At 38.3% G+C, this 18,566-nt stretch overlaps 1 protein-coding gene and 1 long non-coding RNA gene across 2 annotated transcripts in view; one reads left to right on the top strand and one right to left on the bottom strand.

Moving 5' to 3' along the window:
• The window catches only part of HAAO (3-hydroxyanthranilate 3,4-dioxygenase), a 40,635-nt gene that overhangs the window by 5,826 nt on the left and 16,243 nt on the right, over positions 1 to 18,566 (bottom strand). Inside the window, exons 5-9 of the mRNA XM_026123316.2 lie at positions 16,854 to 16,943; positions 16,006 to 16,049; positions 2,558 to 2,703; positions 1,349 to 1,417; positions 87 to 169 (exon numbers count right to left, since the gene is read on the bottom strand). Of these exons, the coding sequence (XP_025979101.2) occupies positions 87 to 169; positions 1,349 to 1,417; positions 2,558 to 2,703; positions 16,006 to 16,049; positions 16,854 to 16,943 (432 nt within the window). The remainder of the gene's footprint in view (positions 1 to 86; positions 170 to 1,348; positions 1,418 to 2,557; positions 2,704 to 16,005; positions 16,050 to 16,853; positions 16,944 to 18,566) is intronic.
• On the top strand, positions 10,670 to 14,871 carry LOC135327925 (uncharacterized). The gene is made up of 2 exons (XR_010388547.1): positions 10,670 to 10,734; positions 14,741 to 14,871. It is a non-coding gene; the product is annotated as an uncharacterized LOC135327925 (long non-coding RNA).

The raw sequence follows: 18,566 nt of genomic DNA, 5'->3' as shown, positions 1-18,566 counted from the left end.
CCAGCCTGGTATGGACTGAATAGGCAGAATTTGTGTTGTCAGGAGCTGGGAAGTCGTGCATTGAACCACTGCTTATCTCTACTCACATAGACTGGGCACGGACAAGCAGGCTGTCACCAGCAGTTAGAGTCAGGGTTTTACTGTCCATGGTAACAGTAGATGTGCCCTCCTGAAGGGAAAGAAGAGAGAGACAGCTTTTAATTTTCCATGTACTGTCACCTGCGAAAGAAAATGCTGCTATTAAGCATGGAATTCTTTCCCACTGAAAGAGTGCTTCAAACCCGTTCTGTTTTATGGGGCCTAGCAAAAACTTCAGCAGATATTCCCTGTCTGACAATATTAGCATCAATAAAAACATGCTTCATGGTTCATTGTTCCCCATGATAAAGCAGCAAGCCATTGCCTGGCTCCTTGGGGATACACTGCTAACAGTCTAACCTAGCAGCCTGCAAATTGGTAAGCCTCGCTGGAAGTCACAGGGCTAACCTCCTGGAGTACCTCAAGTTCCTCTTTTACTTTTCTGATTCCTAATACCTTTCTAAGCCTTCAAAAGCAGTTCACAAGTCAGCAGGGAGCTCACAGAAATTGCTAATAGGAGTCCATCTACACTACAATGGACTCATCATTATCTTGTCAAGCAGCGGAGCTGGATTTTTGCCAGCAAGAACAAGGTCTTGCTTGCAGAGGCTGCTGTAAACTGCAGCATAAACAAGTGTCCTTCAAAATTATGTCTTTAATTAGTAATCGATAGTCCCTGTGAATCTGAATGGAACAGGAACTGATAGAAATATCAGGCTTAAGCTAGCCTGACTTGTGTAACTGGAAAATAGCTTTCCTCCATTTGTTTTCCCTCAGGCTGCAAATCTGTTTCCTACAAGGTGGTTGAATGAAGGGCATCTGGATCACCTACTGCTGTGCTTTCGTATAAACAAGCTCTCAGATTTTATTAGCTTAGTCTACAGTTTACCCGTTTCTGGTAGAACTGCAGTATGAGGGCAAATGCTTCTGGGAAGAGGTAATAGATAACAGGTTTTTATCACTCTCAGGCATTTTGTATTTAAAAGATATATGCTAGTAGGAATCAAAAACCCTCACCAAGACATGATGAAGGATGGCAGTGACTGTTTTGAACATACAAGTTGATTAGAAAAGAGGGACTATTTTTAAAGCAGCAAGAGTTTACAGCTATTTCTAGCAATAGTTTGCTGATGAAGGGTGGTGTCTGCTGCTGATGTCTTCCGTGAGAAGGAAGTTAATCATTTTAGGTTTTGTTGCCTGTGCTAGGAAGCTTTACTACTGTTCAGTCTACTCTGAATGTCACGGTTAACAGGTGTGAATTGTCACATACCAGCTGCCATATCCAGATATCTGAATTCTTTTTGCTTTTTTCAGTTATTCCTGGTCCGTAAGCTATAGCCTAAAAAAAAGGAACAGGGAAGAAAAGTAATGGATTCATCCCAGTAACGGAAGTGTATGTGTTCATCTTCCTACAGCATCTAAACCATTCTATTTTTAGAGGAAAATGTTCATAAAATATGACAGTACTTTTACAGACATTAAAATTCACATTATGTTTGCTATTCTCTTATTGATTCCTGATGATAAAAAGGGAACCGATCGCACCTGCCACTCCTTATGCTCCTCTGCATCCTCACTTATCTATTCCTTCTGCCTCCTCCCACTCTCAGCTTTGCATCTATATCCTTGCCTGCTTCTGTTCTTGGAACAGGCGCTTCCTCCTCATGAACCCTGGGCCCTGTCAAGAGCCTGTTGAAGCCAGAAAGATGTTTCCATTAACATCAGAAAAGCTGCAGATCAGACTTACTTTTCCGATTATTATCTGTCCTTTCTGCATTGATCTTCCTGACCGCAAACCCAGACCCTCTGTTACTTTTCTGTCGAATGCATTCGATTGCTCAGAGTGCGACTCTAAGCAACCCAAGAAAAGAATATGTTTTGTAAACTATCGTGCCTACAGAACAGGTATCAAAAGCTGACAACTTACCTTACACTCAAACTAGACTGTGCTTGACTAGACTGAGAAGTGCAGTGCTCTAACACAGCCCAGGATGCTTGCTGCTGACCACTTCCTTTTGTTTCCCTTTTTCGGTAGGTTAACAGAAATAACTGTATATTTACAAGTCCAAATTAGACTTGGCACCAAGAATGCTGTTCAAACATGAAGGGAAGTCAAACATACCAACATGATGTAAATATTACTCGCAAGTATTTCTAATTCAGGAAATATGGGAGGGGGAACAAAGATGCCTGTTTAAATCCCAGAGAAAATAAATGGAAATGAGGTTCAGATTGATTCCTTAAACCGAAGTATTGGAGATAGAAGCCTCCTTGCTGTAAGCTAGTCAAATCAGTGGATGGAGACAGACGCTTCTGAAATGCAGGTCAAGCAATGACTGAGTTCTTCTGTAGGGATGGATAGTTTTCTCTGCTGGCTACCTAGAGGCTCTAGGCCTGGATTCACTCAGCCTAAACATTAGGCTCCCGACATCTGTACCTTTTAAAAGTCTCGCTCTCAGAGAAATTAAAAAGCTCCTACCTCTGTTTCAAAGGTGTCTCCAAACACACTTAAGGATTGCTTCTGCTTTATTTCTCCATGATGAACATTTAACCAGCTTTGGAAGGAAAATGGCTCCATAACAGAAGTGGAATTTAGTGGGAAGGGTGTTTCTTTCAGCAGTTCATCTACAAACAAAGCAGAGACCTAACAGTGAAACTTACTTCCCTTGGCCTTTGCTAACCTTTTATTGCTGAATACAGTATGAAGGGTTCAATTTACAGATATTATCTAGTTAACAGTCAATGACCATAGCATTGTTTGCTCTTACAGCTGTAAGAATCTAGTATTTGAGGTTATAAGATGCATGCCGTGTGTGTCTTGATAAGGTTGCTTCTCTGAAGCTGTTCTCAGAACTGTGCATCTGTGTTTGGTACAAATGTGTAAAACAGTATGCCATAGGCAGTAGTTTCTGCTGGCATATTCTTTATCCTCTTTTACACCAGCTTGTGCGCTGGTAGAATCACATCCGTCGTCTCTGTGTCTCTGCTGAGTCACCCTGACATATCCCCAGAGAAGTGAAATCAGGTCCACAGGACCAGATTACTCTAGCTCTTTCATGTATTCAGTCCTGGCTTGTTTTTCTTCTCCCCTAGATATTTTTAAAGTATTCTAAAGGCTTCATTGACCACAGTGAAATAAATGGGTTATCACAACCTTAAATTTAATAAGAGGCCTTTTCTGTGGTGTTCCCAAAGTAGTAGCTGGATTTAATTTTCAGTAATTCTCCTTCATAATTGATTTGCTTTAAAATAGCTGGAGGGCTGAATGCAGTTTCATTGTAGCTAGTGAAATTCAAGATTTGCGCTGTCCATTGCTGCTATATGAAATAAAGTTCTGTCATTGACCAGCCCACAGTGAAGTGCAGAGACAACGCAGTCACCTCAGTGGTCCTAGGCAGTCTGTTCTGAGGAGCCATGGGGGAATGCCCCTGGAGTAATTGCAAGTAATGATGCCAATTAGATGCAGAAAAAATCACTAGATGCCTGTCTTCCACTAGATGCCTGTCTCCCAAAGGCATTGAGGTAATAAACCTGCAACCAAGTCTTCGTCTCAGTAAAGAGCAAGTTTTATTAAAGTATTAGTGCATTCATTATGTGACTTTTTTTTTTCTTCTGTCTTTTTTTTTTCTCCCCCTGAAGCTATATTTCAATGCTCTGCAGTGTTTTGAATATAGCACTTCATGGTTTTTCATGGAAGACCATTTCGTATGTGGTCTTTGAACAGTGTGTGAGGAAGGTCAGTGCATGCAAGGCACTGATTGCACCAGCAATCTATAGATTGTTTGTGCTGTTTAATAGATCAATGCACTGATTATCTGCATTTCTTTCCAGTAGATCTGAATGAGGTGCTAACCACTTTAGTTGTAGAAACATGTTTTGTCATTCAGATTTCTTCATTATATTAAATTAGATGGAAGAAATCAGCAGGTCAGAGGGAACTGTTTATCTCAGCATTGCCTCTTTCATGAATGGCACATTTTGTATTAATCTTCAGCAAAAGGAATCTATTTGTTTGAAAGCTTTTTTCCACTGAGCTTTTTTGAAAAAGGCATCCTATTCTGATATTATTTAACTCAAATATTCAATACAATTTTATTAAACAGCAAAGACCTTCTTAGAAATTAAGGAGTTACAGAAGGAAAGAGAAAATCTTTACATTAGATTTATTATAATCTGGGCCTGGAAATATTAACAGAACTTAATCTGAGCACTGTGTGTTTTATTGTTTGATAACGCTAAAAGCACTGTTAAGGTTGTTGATTAGAGTGATTTATTTTCACACTGCACTATGTCTGAATTTCTTTTATTTAAATTTTCACAGGTTCATCAAACCTGCTTTGGAGGTAATTAGAAATATTTGTACACTTTTTCCTTAAATTATGGATATACTCAAATATAACTGTACTGAAAAGTTGTGGGTTTTTTTGGCTAGGAACAGATATTAAATAAAGATCTAAAATATTATTATGATACATATTCACCCACAGCAGAAGAAAGGAAAAAATGAAGATGTTGTACCAGAAGGTACTCAGTGCAACTGGTACTCCAATTGATTTTTAAATGTTTTGTTTTGTTAGTAGTAAAAATCTCTACCTTCTGAAGCAATATGAAGATAGCAGATCTTACTCTGTTATCAGATTAAAACAGGTCATTCTTGAATTTAGAAAGGCCTTTTGGAATATAAGAAAATTACCCGTTAATATGGCTTTCAATTAAAATGCATGTTGTCCCAGCTGAGATGGTAAAAATATATAGCACTCTGTAGGGTAAGAGACAAATACTGAGCTGCAATGGGTGTCCTGCCTATATGTTGTCAAGGGCATGCAGCTTCTCCACAGGCTAAGAATTCAGCAACAGGCTAAGAAATAAGCTCTGGCCCCATATGCTGAAGAATAGCTAGCAATGACTTGGGTCTTCAGGGTGGGAACCCTGGAGGTGTTTTAGGCAGGCAGAACTGTGAGCGCTCCATGTGAGTCGCAAGGAATTCAAAGCAGAAAAAGCCAAAACGCTTGTTCGTGCTCTGAGCAAGAAACAACACAAAACTAACAACGGAAAGGAACTATAAACTACTTAGTCTGTATCTTAACTTCTGTCATTTATTCCTAGTAAGCCTTTTTTTAAAAAAAAAAAAAAAAAAAAAAACAAAAAACTAGTTTTCTTCATCCTAGTGTTCTCTGACTCCAGCTGTCCTGATCAAAGAGCTATCCTGTTGCGTAGGACTGCTGTAAACAGCAAGCTACATGCACTTAGGGCCAGTGCAAAGTGTAATGCATCCTACACTTACTATGGATCATGCACCTTTTTTGCCTGTGACGTACAGGCACTTTCCAACGGTTTCATTTACTTCCAGGTTAAGATGGACGATTGCTTTATCCAAGTTATAACTTCTTTGGGGCAACAGCTGTCTTTTCATCCTTGTGTCTAGTCAGTGGGCCTATGATGGAGTTTTAGCTTATCAGTAATTCTAATATTAATAGTGCTTACTTGCTCAGTGATATGATAATGATCTCTGAAAACGAAGTCTGGAAAAAATTAACGTTTAGTGTGGTCAAGTATTGTGATTCTGTTATTGCAGAACCTACTATTGCAGAACGAATAAGAGAGCTTGGTGATGATGAAGTACAGCATGGTATGTCTGACGTTGTTAATGGCTTACTTGCCTGAGTCCTCCTTTAACACTGATACTTATCCCTTGCAGGATGCTGGAAGTTGTAGGCATCCAAGTACTTGTGAACTTGAGCTAAGGTGCTAGAAAGAGGGAGAAGCAATACTTTGCACTCTGACACATACCAGAGTTGCAAGCCTGGTGCTTCCAAAAGAACTGAGTATTTCTTAGCAGCCTAATGGCTTATGTTTAGCTATTGCTGCGTATATCTGTGCTTGGCCTGTACATTAGCTTTTAATAATGTCTCAGGAAGTGTGAGTAGGTGTGTTTCTGGAGTTCTTGTGTTCTAGCAATACTGTGAGACAATGAGAAAATACATGTGTAATAATGGTAAGGGTAAAAATATGCTAGCAAAATGTAAGAGGACAGCAATTCTAAGCTAGTCAGCTATAAGCTTGGTATATTTATGTCCAAGTGATATATCATTAGGTGGAACATCAAATCTAATATTTTCTTACATGTTGTTCTGTTCAGGAGATCCATTTAAAGACTTTAAAAGCTAGGTCCATTTTTGTAGTTCATTACTATTAAATATTCATACCACAGCAATGTGTTCTTTATAGTTTTTATAACTTTTTATCTTTAAATAAGAGTGTGATAATATCATGCTAAGTTGAAAAATACATCATGTTTACTGAATGAATTTATAAATATTTTAGAGAAGGAAATTACACTTTTTGGAGGAAGTCACTTTCAGTTAAACAGGAGAGACTATGCTGAGATTCAGAATATGAAGTTGTGCAAAAATGGGTGGGAGGGAGCAGCTCGCAAAAAACAGCCAGTGAGCATTCAGGCAGTCTCAGGCTTTCTGATGCATGTATACAGCCTGCATAGAGACAATGTCGGGGAGAGCTGGGATTGCCATATTTCCGATAGCAATAAAGTGGATGGTTAAAAGAGGATGGCCACTAGCCTACCAGGTATACGTGGATGTATGTGCTCACCCTCAAGCCACGTGCTATGTGGAAGCTCCCCCTTCCTGACCCCACTGATGTCCCCAACTCTTCTTGTCTAGGAATTCAGGTCCTCCTATCCTTTGTCCAATGCATTTCTTGAGCCATGCTATCCTCAGACTCTTCCAATATCTCCCTCTGTATCCCAGAGCAACTCCCTTCTCTCCAGTCTTCCCCTTTTTTCCTTTCTCCCATCAGTCTTCCCCATTGTCTCCCAAATCCCTTCTTGCTCCAGGCCACTCCCAAGCCTCAGCTTTCCCTTCCTTCCTAACTTTTCCTTAGGCTCCTCATACCTGCTACTGAGATCCTTCTGCTTTTTCCTCTTACATGCTGCTATTGCTGCCCATGCCCTCTGGTTGTTGCACTGGCCACTGCTGTGCACCATTTTCCTCCCCCTGTAGCTAGATAAGCCTATGTTCTTGCATAGCTTTTCACACAAAGTCCAAGCACTTACTTTTTGCAGGGATTTAATTAAACAGGCTATACTTAACACATCTGCTTAGACTAAAAGCTGGTGGGAGCAAACTGTCCCCTGAAAACTGGAACTTGTTCTGACCCTGCAGATAGTTGCAGCAGGAGTGAACGTAGCAGCCCAGAAAGGGAATTAGCAGGAATTATGGACTTTACCCTTCCAGCATTCCCGCCAACACCGGGTACCATGCATTGCCTCTGGGAGCTTGTGTTGCTCCCATCTACCTTCTTGCCTTCTCTGCTACAGAAAGAGATTACACACTGCTGCTTTTTCTCTGCATCTCTCTCCCACCGCCTCTTTTCCTTTAAAGATGGCGTTTCTTGAATTCTTGCTGCAGGCCTTGCAGTTTGGTGCTTCCTTAACAATTTGTACAACAACATGTGTGAACCATTACAGCATGTTTAACAATAAACAGTATACCCTATGCGCTTGCACTGGTAACATAGTACACACTTCCTACCTGCTCTTAGCATTGCTCTGCCAATTGAATAGGAGAGCTTAGTTTCTGGTCAGAAAAAAGTACAAAGTCATATTTAAAATTCTAGATTTTAAGTTATCAAGCGGCAAAGAGTTACCTCTGGAAATGTTTGTTTCACATGTTACGGAAGCACAGCCACACTTACAAAAATTACTAATGACCCTGGTGCCAGGCTTTTTGAGTGCATATGCAGCAGAATCCACAGTTTGGAAACCTGTAGGTTGAAACTGTGAAAGCCATGAGTTTTATGTGTTCCCATCCAAAACCATGAAGTAATCTAGAATTTTTTCTAAGGAATTATGGGTGGCTCAGGCTTGACTGAAGTTAATAAAGTTTAAATAAGTAAAATCCTGTTTATTAAAATCTGAAGCCAGAAAAAGTCACCTGGTTAAAGAGATGGCTGCAGAAACCCTGTCCAGCTCTGCAGGCAGATCACTCCCTCCAAACCAGCCCCCTTAAGGCTGTCAAGGGGAGCTGTATTTTGACTGTACACTCCACTGCTCCTAAAAATAAGATTTTCACACTTGCTCTTGAACTCCTAATATTCAGCAGCATGCTCTGAAATATGTTGTTGTAGGCATGATGGTCTAAAAACAGATGCAGAAGAAAAGTTTGAAAGGAGAGGGTCTTTGGTCTAATAAATGTTGTTAGCTCTCTTGCAAACCTTGTTTCCCTGAAATTTGTTACGAAGAAAAGCAGTAGTAAAGCACATAAAATACAATACATTGAAATAGTGCCAACTATGAAACTGATTTCCTGTTGGCTTTATGAAAAATATATTTTTCAGTGGTATGCTATCCTTCACTTCTAGGCAGCACAGTCTAGATGGATTTTTTTTTTTTTTTTAAGTCTTTAAATCACCTTATATGCCCTTCTTCATTATGAAAGCCCCTCCAGCCTAAGTCACAGTACTGCCTCCGTCTGTCCCTGCATGCTGTGGCCTCATCTCTAAGGTAGAACTTGAGTATATCTCTTATGAATAGTGTCTCTCTCTGTAAAAGAGGAAGACATCCTTATCCAAACTGGAACACTTAAACCTTGTTTTGTGCTTATCCTTTCACAGAGCATGTAATGGTCCAGACCAGGGGCAAGGAGCTCACACACTATTTTAGAATTGTATATCCATTTCTTTTTATCCACTTTATAATCATCCCTTCCACTTCTTAAAGGATACTATATCATAATGAGTAGTTCTGATATGACAGTTTTGCACAGTTTCAGGTTTAATTGCCAATTCTAGCAATAATATATACCCTGGGATGCTTTTCCCAGATGTGCCTGCCTAATTCTTATGAAAAGCCCAGCTTCATTCTCAATATAAGCAGAAATGTCAATGAGACTAGTAGGAGCTTAATACATCCATAAATCAAACCAGTTAAAAGATACTTACCTGTGGACTAAGAGACATAATTTTAGGCACTTTGGAAAAAAAAGAAAAGTTAGCCTCATGCCATACAAAGGCACTGAAAATGACTGATTACTTTGGGGGGAGTTGGTCCATTTCAGTGTTGTTGAGTATAGATGCCGAAAATGTAGCGCTCTCTTGGTGTAATTATACCTTTCCCTGTGTAACTGTACTTGTTTTTGTAGCATGCCCTGAGAACTGGTATAACTGTTAATTTATGAATTGTCTCTGTAATTATTTCTTTGCACACTTTTCTTTGTGTCATTAAATCTATGGTGGAAACTAAGCATTTTTTTCCTAATTGAAACAAAGAAGTTTGATGTAGAAAGCTTTGAAAAATATTTTTTGTAATAAAAAGATACATCTTCTCCAAAAGGAGACATAACCGTACAGAAGAAAAGGAATACATTAGAATAGCCAAACTGCAAGACTCAGGCCATAATTTTTTTTTAAAGGCTCTTTATGATAATAGCTTGGTCACTGTAATTACGCATGCTAAATTGTATCAAGTGGAATACTGACTAGTGAATAGAGCACAATCCTAAAATCAGGAACCCTAGCTTCTGCTTCTGAATCTTGCATTTTTATGGCTGTGAGAAATTCATTAATTTTCTTTGTGCCTACCTTCTCCTCCCATGAAAGAGGAATAGGATATTTCATTATAACGAGCGCTGTGAGACCTCACTGCATTTGTGAGGTCCAGTAAGGCTTTGTACAGCATATGTGTGAGCTCTTACTATTAAATAGCCTTCGAACACTAGTGAAAATGTCAGACAGACTCCATTAGTGATCTGTCTGGTTTGGATGTTGCTGTCTGGGGAACATTTGAAAAGAGCATAAGGAAAAAAGAAACTACCTTATTAGAGAAGACATACCTATTGAGAAACTGTTCTGAGCTTTACAGCTTTTAAAAAATATTAGTTTTTTTTTTTTTAACTAAAGTCTTAACAGAAAAGGAAAATAATTCAATATGACATTTCTTCCAGTTTCCCTGACAGGTTTATTATATACATTAAGTACTAAAGGTCAGTAGTGGCTATGTTCCCATGGTGAAGAGCTCCCGGCTCACGGAGAGCTCTCGGTGATTACAGTTTGTGTTCTGCCTCTCTTTGAGGATGCCCAGCTGAGAATGTTGCAAGAGAAGCGTTTTTCTATTTTGGGATTTTTTTTTGTTTGTTTGTTTGGTGACTGTTGCTGTCATTAACATTCTGTGCTCCAGGTACCTAATGAACTTCTGAGGGAGCTACTGGCTTCAGGGAAGAGTGTCATCAGTCCTGACTTTTGGATGATACATTTAGGTTTGGGACCGAAAGATTTGGTAGAAGTTTTCATATGGAAATTATATTAGCCAATGTACTCCAGAGGTGGTAGTTCCTCTTTATTTACATATTTAATATTATTAATATAGGTGGGGGGCGGCTACCTGGTTCCTCTGAGCTCTTCATCTCCTGGGTATAGCTATTCCCAGCTATGCCCAATGGGAACCTTTGTGGTATGGACAGTTAAGTGTGAAGGGAGGGGTGACGGATGGAGTCAGTGAGAAGGTCGCATGGGTATTCAGGATTGCAGGTGTGTATTAGATTAATCGATTCCCGTCTTCCACCTCTGCAGCCTTGGCAATTCAAGTGAGCTTCACGAGAGATATGAGTGTGACTTGGAAATTGGCTTACTTACTGGACTTAGGTAAGACGGGAGAGAAAGACCGATGGGAGAAAAAGATGAATAAAACAGATGTGGGCATCTTTGCCAGAATAGAGAGAGTAAGGAAGATATGAAAAGGGAATTGATTCAAGTTGTAAGTAAAAGTTAAAGAAACAGTGCCTAAAAGAACTGTATAATTATTGTGTGTCCAGACAGTTTACAAATTCTTGACTATTTGTGTAGGCTTAACCAGGTTAGCTTGAATGCTCTTTTGTCTGGGAAATTCTGCAAAATTCCTGGTGGCTGTTTGCAAAATAAGTTCCCAACAGGAACACTTCTTTATATCTAAAGGCTCATATGCTGTTTCTTTTAATACATAGACTCAAAGCAAAAAGAAGTAATATATTATAGAAAAGAATGAGTGACTAGATAGGTATGTTGGAAGTCCTTGAAAGATGAGAGCAAAGAGAATCAAGTATTTAGTTTTCTAACTAGCTTCACAGCTAATGAACCTTATTTCCAAAATGATCTGTTTTGTTTAAAAAGGATACTGATAGTATCCTTAGGTTTATTTCAATGTACCTACAATAGAAAAGTAAAAATATTTCTACAGTTATTCTAAGTTCAAAAGAAAGGCCCTATAGTTGCTTTACTGTAAAGGAGGACAGAATTTCTTCCTCTCCTTCTTTTTATTTTTCAGAAGTACAGTTTTAACTAAATTAATACTCTCCACTAGACAGTTATCTTTCTTATTTAGTTCTTTTACTTATTTTCAGTTATTAACTGATTTGTGTTCAGAAGCTGAAATGTGATTAATTCCTCTAAGCACCTTGGAAATGATCACTTACGTCAGTAGGGAAGTCTGCAGCATCATTAGTAGCTGAGCTTCATCGACTGAGAACATGTCCTTTGCTATTGATCTGCTAGTTGTCATGCACCAATGAAACGACTGAACAGAAAATACTGTCTACAGAGGTTGCACTGGATTAGCTGAAGAGGTTGATGGTACAGGAGCTGACCTTTATAGCATTGAACTCACCCCTAAAACTTGTTTAATTTCACTAGTGAAACTAGAACACATTCGTTTATAGACCATGCCCTAGGCTGTATCAAAGTCCTACTCCAAATGCCTGAATAAAACACTTAAATATCTCAATGACTATGAATATTTTTTTTCCTACTTTGAATAGCAAGCATAGAATTATGGGGTATTTTAACAGAACTAACCAGATGTGAGGTCTAGACTGTAAATTGCCCTGGATACCCTAGAATTAATTAAAGTTTTGCAAATGAAGTCACTACAGGACTGGTGTTTATATTAAATTTATGTATGCCCACTAGTGATAAAGTTTTTATCGGAATTAAAATTTCATTAATGCTTAATATTAGTATATAATGACTTAATGATGATTAAGTAGATTAATCAATTTGGTTAAAATGAAAGCTGACATTCTACTTTTTCCAGTAAAAAAAAGTCTTTGTGTTTCATTGAAATCTAAGAGATTTCCCTCATTCCCTTCTTCCTCAAACTGGAAATAAATATCAAAATGCTCTTAAAGATCATTTTAAGAAAAGTGTCTAACTCAGGAAAAGTCTTTTCTCATACTTTTTTTCCTTCAAATTTTAAATAAAAGAAGCCTGGATTATTTCAGTGAGCACTGGCAGGATAAACTTCTGAACTTTTGGATCCTTTCATAAACACAGTTCAGCCATCACTGCTTATTAGAACTGGGGCTTGTGTCTTTCTGAAGTGTATTCGAATGTCTCCCATCCTCTTAACTATAAAATTGAGATGAAAAAGAAACCTTCAGAGAACCTTGCTACCAGTCTGATTCAACTGAAGTAGCAAGAGTTGTTTTGATAGTTGTGATTTCTCATGTCAAAAATTGTGGAAAGTAAAACAAACAAAAAAACACCTATCTTAAGTTTTCCATGTTTAAAATATATTCAGTTCAGCCTTATTGATGAAGGAAGTGGGAGTTTTCTCAGCCCCTATTTCTATGCATGGTAACAAAAAAGGCTAGCAATTTATTACAAAACAATTCTAAGGAAGATGCCTTGCATAAAGTTTTCATGCAAAATGTATTTCTGAGTGTACTTTAGAATCACTCTGCAAAAAAAAAAAAAAAAAAAAAAAAATCTTTTAATAGCTGGTGCTGCCTTTTTATGTATTCTGAGTACCTTCCTTTCAGAAGAACTGCCCTAGTATTGGATGAGCCAAAAACTGTAAATAAACCAAGAAGTCTGGACTTCGTTTAAAGGAAGAAACAATGGAGCTTGATTGGTTCCATTTATAACTTTTCTGTACGAGTGAGCTGCAATCAAGGTTTTCTTTGAAGGTGTTTTTCTTCAGTTTTATTCCATTCCTCTCTGAGAAGAGGAGGGAATAGTTCTGGCTTACGTAGAGATGAACCTGGCAGTGCTTTGCTTTAATACTGATGGGATTCTGGATTTACAGAAGAGAAACAGGCTGAAATCCAGCCCTTTGCCACCTCAAATCTTGACGTTTCACTTGAGACACATTTGAATACAAGAAACTGGTGGTGGCTTGTTATACATTACAAGTCCCATGCTGGTTGTCGAACTCTACTTTTTAAGGAAAAAAAGGGAAATAATGCTGAGGGAATAAATCCAAGGCGTTATGTCTCTACCAGTGGGGTATGACTCCAGGAAGAACATGTGACTAGCTTACTCATATCTCAGTCAAAATTTGATTTTATACCCAAGTTTCACTGACAGTTAAAGGAGCTGTTAGTTAAAACTTCCACAACTAAAAATCTGGAATATTTTTCCCATGCACAAAACACCACTGTGACTTTGAGCTTATTTTTGTCCATGAGAAGTGAAAATTGGAAAAACGGAGTTGTTCCCCAGGCTGAAATCCTGCCACATAAGCTTTTTTGACTGCCTTTTGCTTGTTGTAAGAGTTATGGCAAGAGTTAAGCCAAGAGCACTTCAAATATTCATGGTGTAGACTCAGAGGTTAATCCAAGGGGGAAGGAAACCATTCAGGGGAAAAAGATGTAATGAGCTCTGAGCAAAATAAGTACATTTATGTGTTTTATTGTTTTTCTCTTGAAAAAAACTTCCTTCAGCTTTATTAAAGTCTCTCATGCCTAAGAAAAGAGCTTCTCTACCAGATTTATCAATAGGAATTTCTCCAAGTTCTGTGTAAAATGTGTAAAGATGTATCCTAACTTCTGATTGATTGTCAGGTCTGTTTTTTAGCTCTGTTCTTCTGCAAAAATGTTGACAATATAAATATTTGTTTTCCCCTTTTTCTGATATAATTCGTTTGTTACTGACATATGAGCTCTCAGCTTAGATTGGTGAGGTACATTTATTGGAAATCGCTGCATTGAACAAGGATAGTATATATGAGAGGCTATTTTTTTTATTACAGCATCATCTAGAGGCCTCATCTGAAACTAGGCTTTCTGTGCTAGACACTGGAGAGACAGTAGCTGCCCTAAAGCAGCCCCCTACCCCCACCCCAACAAGACCCCAGTGCCCCTCAAAAAACAGCTAAAAGGCAGATGAAAACAATTATTCTTATTTGCCTATTGGGATAGTGAGGCACATCACACAGGTCATCTAGATCTGTGGGTGCTAATCTAGTGCTTTACTCACAATCACGATTATACCAGGTGGGTGAGGTGGTAGCTTTAATCTTTTGGAAGGCCAGAAAAGTTCAAATTAGAATCAACATGTTTGATGGTGCATATAAACAGGAGTAAGATCTTGGGAGGAAGAATGTTTCATTAGGACTTTTGTCTATATCAGTGTAATCCATAAAAATGATCCTATATAAGAACTTCTGAAATTAATATGGAGATTGAGGATAATTGATATTGAAAACTTCTTAGAGAAGGGAACTTAAATTTGTCTTTGGCTTGTGGCATAGAGCTATGAAATTTAATTTAAAAGTATGATTGAAAGATGAAATTCAAGTTTGTCCTATAGTTGTAACTGTAGTGTAGCTGAGTGTCAGGGCTGTGTTGTGTGCGTACCCAGCGTACTTAAGCCATTAATTTTCTGGTTGTTCCAGGAACTCCTCCATTAGTCATCTGCATAGAGGAGAATAGGCTGATCTGAAACAACAGACCTGGTGGAGACAATGTGACTAAACCTGTGGCCTTCACAACGAAGTATTTGACTAATTGGTGCAGGAGGTCTCCAGGTGGGAATCTTGGATATCCTGCAGGTAGCTCCTGCTGTGCCTACGCCAATTTCTACGTTTCCATGTGTTGATTAAGAATCTGGTCATCCCAGAGGCTGTCCGAGTGGTTCCTGCAGTGGTACTGACCAAATTGTACCCAGATGAGACACTTATAAATAGTCAGTAGAAACCATTCCTGCAGACACAGAAATGGTCACGTAGTATAGTCTTTTGTACATAGTTAAGCCAGCTGGGAGATATTTTGCATGTAATTAAAGTTAATAAATAGCAGTGGATCATGCATATACTGAACTTCACATAGGACCACAGGCCAACAGGATTGCAAGACTTCAGTAGAACAACAGTTTGAGGCGTCTCACCCAATCTCACTGAAGGCACTGTTGCAAAGACCCTTGCAACAGAGACTTCCATTGCCATCCAGACAGTGATCATCCTGTTTGTGGGATTTCATTCCCCACATGATCATCACCCTATGCAAAGATTCCAATAAATTAGCTTTCTTTAGTAGTCGCTTCTGCCCATGTCCTGTGTCTCTGTCCAACAAACTCAAGAGTAGAGTTATAACTTGAGTATCTACTCCAGTGTGGAAGTTGCAATCACTATCCCCAAACAGTGGCAAAATAAAAATAGTGAAAGACAGCATGGAAATTAAATAGTAAGTGGATCAGGCCTCACATGAACCAAAGGCATGTGTCCTTACCCAAGTATCCTTTCTTCCCAAGAGTAGATCATTGTGTATGGTTACAGGTAAAGGAGTACAAATAAGTATCTAGTGTGTAGAGTCAGCTCAGTAAAACCTCATTCTGCACAGCCAGAAATTAAATTTTATTTGTACAAGACTTGAATGGCATGGGAGAAGGATAGAGATACTGAGATTTCACAATGTACAGTTACCTGATAGCTCATTATGATGTCTTCACATGAACAGCCCAGATGCTTTTGGTAATCATGTATGTGGATTTTGTTTGTGGATGGGGAAATAAAAGGAATTACTTCCCAAAGTAATTTTCATTTACATAATCAGAGAGGGAACCCCCCCCCAAAAAAAACTTCAAGTCATTTTATATGAACAGAATCATTGCTGTTCAATCAGATGCAGTAATTGTTCTTATTCTGAAATTAGTTTACATTACCTGGATTTGGTTTTCCAGTTTGATATTGTCTTGAATTGAAAAACCTGAAATAATAAACATTAAGCACGGGTAAAAAGTCATGTTCATGTTCTGTAATTTAACAGAGATTAGGCAGCAATGCTGGCCGTTCTGTGCTGAAAATGTATAGGCCAGATCCTCAGCTACTATTGTGTGTATTCAACAGCACAGCACTAATTTTATTGACAGAGGGTTTGATTAAAAGTCACTGCAAAATTCATGTCCCTATACAATTTCCTACTCTGTTATGCTGTTCTTGATTATTCTTTGCTTGCCTCTCGTACAAGTTTATTTGTCCATACTTCAACTTTAGCAGCCACTTAATTATCTGGCTGATTTGTTGCTTTGATGACATTTCCTGGAAGACCGCCGCTTTTCACAGTCTCTAGCAAATTTGCCACAGCCGTGATTATCCATGAATAATATGGATTAAAAATAGTTAAGAAAGCAATAAGAGTCAAAAAAGCCAATGCAATGAAATCCAAAGAAGCCCTAACGCAATTTAGTGCTCTACCCAGTTAACTTGGAAACAAATTAATGTTAAATTTTCACTTAATTCTTGTTATATTTCTCAGGAGTGTACTCCTACTTGTTCATAAGGTGTGTTCCAAGTAGATGTGTGGAACACTTGATTTTTTTTTTTTAAATCTGATTTAATGAGTTTGAGATATACAAGATATGATTAACAGTTTATAGAGCATTAATTAACTTTTAACAAGTCTAAGTAAAATATAGCAAAATAAAAAATGAAGTATAGAAGTCACAGATTGAGAGAGACCTATTAGATCATTCTAACTGTTCTTTTGGAATTTACAAATAAAAAAGCTTACTCTTGAATTATTGGTGTAAGTTGAGTGCCGAGATCTTCACAGTGAAACCATTTTTCAAAGAGGACATTTGTTGATTCTGCAACATAGTATCTGAGAAATAAAAACATTAGTCAATCTTTTTATTAACTAACTGATGGGAGAGTTTGAAGAAAATAGCTATGTGATATGTGTAAATGTGGAGCTACTCTCCAGCCCGCTACACTTTACTCTGTCTTATATTTTTTTAGTGAAGCTGTGTATTGCCCTCATCACATGACCTGTGGGTGCAGTGCTGAACTGTCTGTCTAGGCCAAGGTAGTTTTGCTGAGCAACCATGGGTAAATCACTCAATCCCTTTAGCAAACTTCTAGGATTTAGTCTTAGAAACTGGATTGGACCATAAACCTTTGGAACTGCTAACTTTCCCCTGTCAACTTGCTTGTTGCCCATTCATGGTTTGATTGAATACACAGCGGCTTCTTTGTAAGTTTGGTAAGTTTGGTGGTTCTTCAGTTATGTAAGTTTGGGAAGTATTGTTTAGCTTGCTCCTCTGCAGAGGAATCTATTGCTTCACTTGCATTATTTTATGTCTTAACAAATAAATAAATAAATAGTGTTGAGATCAACAGATCAAGCTTCCTGTAATCTATGGAATAGCAAACACGAAATTTACCTGCAGATTCAGGAAAATACAACTTCATGGACAGTCAAGGAACTCATGTTCCAGTACATCACTCATACCACAAGTGATTGCAGAGGTCCTATGTCTCCTTTGGGTTTAAGTGACTGGAATTTGTGTTTCAAGAGGGAAAAGAAGGCTTATGATTATACCGTGCATAAGTGTGTATTTGTGTATTCATATCGGTCTTATGTATCCATATCAATATTGTCTAGAAACTTTTTACAAGCTCCCCGCTTCCTCAAGTTTTGCAAAAACAGGATAGTCAGGTAGAAGAGTGACCGCTTCCAACATGGAAGAGGCTGCCATGTGAGCACAAATTTTGAGCACCAGAGAATCTACAGAGAAGAGAAATGTTATAAATGTCTCAGCTGGGAAAAGGCTTTAGGAGGACTTTGCATCTTACTAAGCACTAAAGAATCCAATCACAAAACTAAAACCTAAACAACTAGTTCTGAACTAGTCTGACACAGGACTGAGTTTAGCTAGTATCATTTAGTGCATTTTTATGAACTATGTATGTTTCTACATATGAAGCACGTAATTATTGAAACTCTTTGAAGCAGGCTCTTTATTCATCACTTATACAATAATCAGCATTCTAGGGACTGATTTATGACTGAGGCTTGTAGATGTGGTAAATAATGGAATAGTAAAATGGTCTTTGCTGCAGCTGTCTGGGAGGAAGAAGTCTTATAAGAGCAGAGTCTGGCTGTAGATCCGCATCTCTTCCAGAAGCACACACAGAGCCAGTGTAGACCCAAAAGTATGAAATGATTGTTCACTTCCAAAATTTCATGTGTCTTTATTCATTATGTTAGTATGAAAACACAGGCACTAAAAACCTGGAAGTGCTTTATTTTCAGGTACTTGTTTAGATATTTTCAATTAAGAATGTGCTTTGTTAATACAATTAATTTTTCCACCTGAAACACATACGGTGGCTTTTAATCAGTTTAATATCTGTACAAGAGCATGGCTGTATCAGACTGCAAATCCCTAGATCTACCTGGGATCCTAAAAAGCCATTCAGCATCTCTCTAACTCATACCTTT

This window comes from Dromaius novaehollandiae, chromosome 3, assembly GCF_036370855.1.
Source record: "Dromaius novaehollandiae isolate bDroNov1 chromosome 3, bDroNov1.hap1, whole genome shotgun sequence".
NCBI classification, from domain to species: domain Eukaryota; kingdom Metazoa; phylum Chordata; class Aves; order Casuariiformes; family Dromaiidae; genus Dromaius; species Dromaius novaehollandiae.
Note: the sequence above shows the minus strand (reverse complement) of the source record. Positions and strands in the feature narration are given on the sequence as shown.